This window comes from Opisthocomus hoazin, chromosome 3, assembly GCF_030867145.1.
Source record: "Opisthocomus hoazin isolate bOpiHoa1 chromosome 3, bOpiHoa1.hap1, whole genome shotgun sequence".
Taxonomy (NCBI): Eukaryota; Metazoa; Chordata; class Aves; order Opisthocomiformes; family Opisthocomidae; genus Opisthocomus; species Opisthocomus hoazin.
This window is the reverse complement of record NC_134416.1, coordinates 34,493,388-34,501,502: the sequence shown is the minus strand read 5'-3', so window position 1 is coordinate 34,501,502 and position 8,115 is coordinate 34,493,388. Positions and strand designations below refer to the sequence as shown.

Genomic DNA, 8,115 nt, shown 5'->3' with positions numbered 1-8,115 from the left:
CGCCGCCCGCGCCTGCGCCGCGCCGCGCCTAACGGTACTGCCCGCGCGGCGCCGCGGCTCGGGCGCCCCGCTGCCCCCGCTCGGCCCGCGGGGCCCCCCTCACCTGCGCCTGCGCGGAGGGGGGCGGGGGGGGCTGCGGCCCCTCGGGGCCGGGAGGGGGTCCCGCCCCCCGTCCCCTCCCCGGGCGGGGCGGGGCGCGCGCGGCGGGGCAGGCGGGCGGGCGGCGCAGGGGCGCGTGACGCGACCCAACGGTGACGCCCGCCCCGCTGGCCCCCCCGTCCGCCCGCCCCCCGCTCGCGCTCCCCCTCCCCTGCGGCGGCTCTCCCGGTGCATTGTGGGAGCAGCCCGTTGTTCATTTGCCATTCGACCCGATCCGGGGCCTGTCGGGACGGAAGCGCCGCCGAGCCGGATCCATTGTGGGGAGCCCGCGGCGGCGATCTAGGCCGGAGCTGGGGGGCGGGGGGGAGGGGGGCGCGGCCGGGCTTCGTTTCTCTCGGCCGCCACCCCCGCGCGGCCGCCGGCGCCGCCTGCTCCTTCCCCGTTCCCGCGGGCAGAGAGCCCTCGGCCGGGCGGGGAGCGGCGGGCCAGGGGCGCGAGGCGGGGGGCGCGCGCGGGCGCGCCCGCCATGTTCGCGGAGATGAACCGTCGGACGCTGGCGTTCCGGGGCGGCGGCCTGGTCACCCCTGCCGCGGCGGCGGCGAGCGGCGCGGCCGAGGCCTGGGAGCGGCAGGACCCCGAGCCGCTGAACGGGCGCGGGGTGGACGAGGAAGCGGAGCTGGAGGGGCTGGAGGCCGAGGAGCTGGAGGCCGCCGCCGAGGAGAAGGAGCTGCTGCTGCCGCAGGGCGCCGTGTCGCCCCCCGCCGCCGGCCCCATGTTCGCCGAGAGGAACCGCCGGACGCTGGCCTTTCGGGGCGGCGGGGGGCTCCTGGCCGCCCCCTCCGCCGCTAACAATGGCTGCGAGGCCTCGGCCTGGCCGCGGAAGCACTTCAACGGGCGGGGGGCTGACGAGGAGATGGAGCTGGAGGGCGCGGAGAGCCTGGAGCCCGAGGGCCTGCTGGAGGGGAAGGAGCTGGTCCAGGACGGGGGCTCCCTCAGCGACAGCAGCGACGACGAGGAGGACGGCGAAGGGGGCAGCCTAGGCGACGGCAGCGGCGCCGAGGGCGGCAGCTGCAGCAGCAGCCGGCGGTCCGGGGGCGACGGAGGGGACGAGGCGGAGGGCAGCAGCGTGGGCGCGGGGGAGGGGGAGAGCATCAAGCACTTCCCGCTGGCCAGGCCCAAGTCCCTGCTGCAGAAGCTGCACATCTCCTTCCAGGGCTCATGGCTGAAGGAGTTCCCCTGGCTCTACTACTGCCAGGAGACCGGCCTCATGTCCTGCGCCTGGTGCACGGCCGCTGCGGCCGCCGCCGCCCCTCCCGAGCTGATCATGGCCGGCGGGGCCCTGCCCGGGGGGCACGACGAGCTCTGCAAGGGCACCCGCAACTACAAGCGGGCCCTGCTGCTGCGGCACCACCTCTCCGCCGAGCATCGCCTCAACGAGCCCGTCAGCGCCGAGCAGGTCAGGGGGATGGGCGGCGGGGCTGGGGGGGTGGTGGTGGGTCTTTGGTTAGTTTTTTGGCCCGTGTGTGTGAACTGATTTAAATGGTTTCCCGGGAGTGTTGCTGCCCGGCGGGCTGGGCGCGGAGCGGGGGGCGAGGCGGCTTTCTCGTCTGAGGGGGGTGAGGGACACGCAGATAGGGGGGGGGACTGTCCCGCTGGCTCTGGGCAGGCACCGCGCTGCCCTGCCTTTGCCCGAGCGGTTGCCTGGGGCCGAACCAGCTGAACGCTGCCCGCTCGGAGGCACTGAGTGCCGTTTTCATGAGTCTGTCCGTTTATCTCGGGAAGATAAAGCGGCGGTGCGGGGAAGAAGTTGCGTGCGGATACCAGTGTTGCAGCACTGATTTAAAAAACACTCGTCACAACTTCCTCCTGCGGTACCGGGGAAGGGAGGGCAGTGTCCGGCTGGCGGCTGCGTCAGGCGGGTGCTTGGCGGTGTGAAATGGGAATTGCCCTGCCGTCCTTAACGGCGTGGTGGTCCCTGGGCGTCAGTCGGGTAGCTCTGCGCGGTCGGCATCTCCTCGTTTAAATCGTTTTCCCGATTGTGTTGCTTTAGATTGAGTTACTGAGCAAGAAGCCTGCAATTGCTCGCTGTGTGTTTGAGATAAACATGTGGTTTCCTGAAAGCCGCGTTGATGTGCCAGCTCTCCTCCGATGCTTTGGGACTAGTGAAACTCTTAGCGTTCCCGGCTGAACTTAAAATTCTTCTGTTTCTTGGCTGCTCTGACGAATGAGGCAGGGCTGACTCTAGAACGTGTGTGGATGGGAAGCTCCTGAAGAATACTCGTGTCGAATCGCCAGCCTGCTGCAGGCGTTCCTCCTGAGGATGCCTGCGCTGCGAAAGTTCGCTCGGCTCGCCTGGCTGGCATGAAACTTGCCAGCGGGCACATGCTAATGTGCTTCAGGTTAGGCTAGTGCTTGAACTGTTAGGCTGAGCTCGAGCTGTTAGGCGGAATTGATCCCCCACCACTCCCGTTTTCACTGTTTAGAGCTCGGTTTTAATTAAAGCACCCACCTTGGTTGTGTAGATGTATTTGGAGTGTGAATTGTAGTGCAGTAGTTAAATTGAGCTTACTGCTTGGGCGCCTTAAGGAGCTCGGGGTACCTTGGACAAGAGCTACTATTCTCACGTTCGGGCGGGATATCAGGATGATGGATTAAATGTTAGGTGAAGGTATGTTTCTTAGAGATGGTTGGAAAAGGAATGAAAATTTTGCGTGGAACTACTGCAGGATTGCAAGGAAATTGCATAAATATCAGTTACCCAAAATATTATTTTTGGTGTTATAAATGCAGCGTTCACCCTCAAGATGAGTATTACTCACCTTTTCAGTAAGTGTAGTTATAACTAAGGCAGCTACTGCTACAGACGGTTCATGGCAGTAGGTCATCTTATCAGTTTCCTCCAATCCGGGGCTTGCCATTCACTCAGCGGTATTTTAGCCCAACTTGCCTTAAAGAGCTTGTTTCTAATTTTGAAACTTTAATTCGCGGTTTCCTCTACCTCTTTATATCTATGAAAACATCGTTTTTGTTTAATGTTATTGCAGTATATTCCTTACTATCTTGTTGCCTAGTTTCTAACCTGAAGTTGTGAATGATTACCCTGTAAAGGCATGCCTTGTCACTGTGTAGCCTCCTGTGTCACTCAGTGTTGCTAATTCATGCCACACTTGGGAGTTTCTCTCACTCCCATTAAGCTATGCGTAAATAAAACATATTCCAAGCAGGTTTTCCTACTAAACTTAGTAGTTTTTTCTTTCTGTCTTCCTGTCCTCGGTCTGTCATAAGGCTGTTAACTACTGGGAGGGCGGAAGGAGGGGACAGAATATTGATTTGCGTGTCACAGTAGCCTAAAAGTGAATGTAGGTATTTATTTGAAGATTAACCTTTCATTGTCCTGGGAATCTTTGTAAAATCGAGCCTCTGTTTTTATGCTACTGATAGTTTAAGGAAAAATATTTGTAGTTAACTGTAATGGTCAGTGAAACAGTTGGTTAGAGGAGACATGTCAGTGGTTCTTTTGTACTATATTAAGGATAAGGTTTGGACAAAGTAAGCTACTGTAAGGTAGCTGTACAGAGGTGGGTGTTTTGAAGTGGAAAACAATGCTGAATACATCCATGTGCAATTATGTTTCAGTTAAAAACTTCTGAGAAGGGAAGAAATCACAGTTTTTCAAGAGTCAATGTCATTTTCTTTGTGGTGCACTTTCAGGTTACAGTTGCTTTATCGCAAATCTGATTAAGAATCTCTGTTTTCTTCCCGCCTTTATGTTTAATTTCCGTATCCTTACATGCTTTTAATGGCACTTGAATTTCTCTTGATACGTATGTTTAATACCAAAACAATTGCCTCATTTTTTGCTTAATGCCATGATACCAGATACTTGGAACAAAAGTAGGTAATTTGTACCCTGACCATATTTCCAACATACATAATGAGGCAGCAAAGCCATTTAGATTTAATGAAACTTGGGAGAGATCTTTCAGCCTTTGTCTCAGAGACAACACACATGTATTCCTGACTTGACAAGCTTCAACTGCAGGGCATGTTTAGCAGCTGCTAATAAACATATGGCTTAGTGCCACTGTTCAAGTGCGAAAAGGAAATTGTAGGTGTTAAGGCAGTAAAGCAGTGGAAATTTCTATGGGTCTGTTGGATATTACACTCGCAAAGAAATGAGTGATGATTTCAGTTTATTTTTGGGATACATTTAATTTGGAATGCCAAAATACATCACAAGTGGTTGCAGCTGCTGTAATTCAAGGGTATTGAGCTGTCAGTTGGTGCTTCTTTCTAAGACAAAAATCTTGACTCCTTTTTTTTCTATTCTAGTTTTCAAAATAATCCGTCTCCATATTGAAGCTTAAGGAAAGACATAATCAGCTTGAAACTACCTTGTGTTTTTTGTTTTTTTTTTAATGGACAGACTATTGTGTTGGAAAAATCTGAAGAAATAGACACTGGGAAATCACTGCAAAAAAAATTTAGTTCTGTGATGAATTTAGATCCGTGAGATGCAGATTTATTGGCTGCTGGGGGTTCCTCCCCCAGCTGCTTCTTAAAACATTTTCTCTCTGGACATAATTTGAAGCTGAGCTTTGGAAATACTGCCAGAGAAGCTTTCTCCAGCCTAGCAGGCGTGTTGGTTTAAAGCAGAAGCTCTCCAAAAGGAGGAAGGCCTTTGATGTGTTATTTTTTCCATGTGAACTGTAGTTGTTTGCTTTGTATGAGCAGTGATGAATAGAAGTCGTGCTTCAGATGTAAGAGTTACGTTATAGTGTTCTAAGTTAACTTCTTGAATTACTCTTGGTAGAGCAAAAAAGCTGAGGAGAAAGTCAGGCCTTCAGAGTAACGGCTGTCATTTACTGTATTTTTGTATGATGTTTTCACCAGACCTTGAACTACTCGGTTGTAAGTCACTTAATGGAACAGTTTTAAATTGCTGAGTTTTCTGTGAGCAGTGCTGTAACATGCAAAACGGCAGCAGAGCATCGTGTGTGCCGCTGATAGGCCTGTCTTTTGGGAGAATTTTCCTCTGTAGCTGCACATGCTTAAGAAGTTCCTGATAGCTCGCTTTTGTTAGATCCATTTTTCAGGAGAAGAGTTGATTTGGGGGCATAGGGAAGCTGCTGTAGAGTCAGGTGCGGTAATGGGAAAGGGATGAAGGGATTACAAAACTGTGGCATAACTAGTTTTCATATATATACGGCTGAGGTGGAATCTATGGTTAGATCGGTTTTGGTTTTGCTTGGTTTTCTTTTTTTTTTTTTTCTTCCTCCCCACCCCACTGCCCCAGCTCCCAGGAGACAGAGTATGCTGATGGCACAGGAGAAGAAAGAAAAGCGAGTTTCTAGTAGCAGTTTTTGATCATCTGTTTGTTCTCGTATTAGATTTTAGGCAAGTTTAATTAGTGAATTATACATATGAAAGTCATTTATCTTTGGGTGTATTCAGATGAGTCTAATTGAAACTGAGAACAATATTAGTTTCCTTGAGTAGTCTGTGTTCTGTTGTTCTGTTAGATCACATCTTAATCTCACCTTCAGAGAGCTTTTCAAAGTTACCATGCTGTAGATTCCACATATAAAACTGAAATAGTCCTGTTTTTATTCTAGATTTCTTACCAGTTTTTATTAAAGGAAAAGGTGGTTTGATGTTGAGGTAACTTAGGTGATGAAGACATTTGGTCTGTATTCTGAAAATAGAGTTGACATGTAAGCAAATATTATTAGTTTGTCGTTCTCATCAGGAAAACAGTACCCTTATGGTGATGTGCCATGAGCACAACATAAGTAACAGAAGCTTAAAAATACACTTTTTTTTTTAATTTTCTGTAGTTATTTTCTGCACCTTGCCTCCTGTTGAACTGTGTTGTACTTTTTCTGTACAAAGGGGAGATGTTTAAAACTCTTCAAGGGAGGTTTGTTTTTGGTTTTTTTTTCTCATTTTTCTCGTAGTAAATGTTAATTCTACTTGTCACATTCGGCTTATTTAGGCTTGAAAACTCTTCAGATGTTGGGGCATTCATTTCTTTTGAGGTGTGGCACTAGGGCTTCCATGGCAGCAGTTAAACAGTGGTTTCCAATATTACAGTTAATTGTAAAAATCTTTATGCACCCATTTCTGTAAAGCTGTAATACTGGTCTCTTTCCGCCAACGCACACCCCCATAGCTTGGACATTAGTTGCATAATGTCTCTTACCTTTTCACAGTGAAGACTTCAGTCTTGCGTTTCTGTAGCACACCTGTGATTTGCAGCTCCTTTTTACCATGCTGGCTTGTTTGCTTGGGGGGGGGGGGGGAAATATTGTAAATCTTGATTTCTTTTTTTATCAGCTTGACAGGATACATACAGATGCTCAGTTAGAATGTACTCTGTCTCCATTCTTTCATCAGACATTTGTAAAAAGAAAAGAATGGCAGCAGATTATTTTTAAATTTTATGTGCTATTTAACGTGTTCTTGGAGAATGAAATTGTCAGCTATCATAGCATCTACCTAACATTTACAGTGTGAGATGCAAGTCACTGACGATTGACTTTGACTAGAGTGACAACACTGTAGGGTACAATAATTTTCGTCTTAATCTGATCTAAAGTCAGTGTAATTGGTGTTTTGAAACTACACAGTGCTCTGTTGCTGGAGTGACAGGAAGCTAGTCCAGATCCAAAATCCACTGAGAACTTAAAGAATGATAGATTTAGTTGTCACACATTTGGAACGTAATTTCTGTTTCAGAGTTCTGATCTGAGGGAGTACTTGGGTATGCCAGAGGGCACACATAAAAAATGAAGCCGAGATTGGACAAAGATCTGTTGCTTGCTTTCACGTAAAAGCTTTTATGCTTTTATTTCTACTTCTTCTTTTCACTGAAGTGTTTTTCTGAGAAGGGTGGAAATTTAGACACAACTCGAATGTGAGAGCAAACTGAAATTTCTCTGCAGGAGATGCCGAAACGGTACAGTTTCTATTTTGGTTATGCTGGGCGTTATTTGCTGCTTGTGGATGTAAATACCGTTTCAGAGGATGTAGTTACAGCCTCAGTTGTCATCCCAGTGATCCACACTGGTATTATAACTTGAGGTGAGTGCTGATTTAATGCACTGGTTCCTGTGTGGTGGAAAGTTACTTTTTTTAATATAGCTGGTTTCTGCCATCGTCCCAAATGAAGGGTAGTACTTTTCAGCAACATATATTTTAGCCCAGTATAGACTATGGGCTTGTGACAGCGTTAATATTACCTTGTTAATGCTGATTTTGACCTGTAATGTTGAGGCAGTCAAGCTTCAGCGATATCTCTAGGCCCCAAATCTGTGAGTTGTTTAGAAAATGAGGGGAGAAAGTAATGACATAATTTGCACAATCTGATCTTCTCTCATTCTAAACCACATTGGAGCCAGCCTGCTTTGAACTGTCCTTACTTGCTAGGGAAGAAGAGAGTCTTAGAGATCCAGTATAAAACAGACTCTTGCAACAGAATCACAGAATGTTTGGGGTTGGAAGGGACCTCTGTGGGTCATCTAGTCCTACCCCACCTGCCGAAGCAGGGTCACCTACAGTAGGCTGCACAGGACAGCGTCCAGGTGGGTCTTGAATATGTCCAGAGAAGGAGACTCCACAAGCTCCCTGGGCAGCCTGTTCCAGTGCTCGGTCACCCTTGGAGTGAAGAAGTTTGTCCTCATGTTCAGATGGAACTTCCTATGCTTCATTTTGTTCCCATTGCCCCTTGTCCTGTCATTGGGCACCACTGAAGAGAGTCTGGCCCCATCCTCCTGACACCCACCCTTGAGATATTTATAAGCATTTATAAGGTCCCCTCTCAGCCTTCTCTTCTTCAGGCTGAACAAGCCCAGCTCCCTCAGCCTCTCCTCGCAGGAGAGATGCTCCAGTTCCCTCATCATCCTCGTAGCCCTCCGCTGGACTCTCTCCAGTAGCTCCTCATCTCTCTTGAACTGGGGAGCCCAGAACTGGACGCAGTGCTGCAGATGCGGCCTCACTAGGGCAGAGTAGAGGGGA

The 8,115-nt window shown here is 49.7% G+C and overlaps 1 protein-coding gene across 1 annotated transcript in view; it reads left to right on the top strand.

The window, feature by feature from the left end:
• Positions 1-625: 625 nt before the first annotated feature.
• ZBTB10 (zinc finger and BTB domain containing 10) overlaps positions 626-8,115 on the top strand; it is a 29,937-nt gene continuing 22,447 nt past the window's right edge. Inside the window, exon 1 of the mRNA XM_075415962.1 lies at positions 626-1,555. Within this exon, the coding sequence (XP_075272077.1) occupies positions 626-1,555 (930 nt within the window). The remainder of the gene's footprint in view (positions 1,556-8,115) is intronic.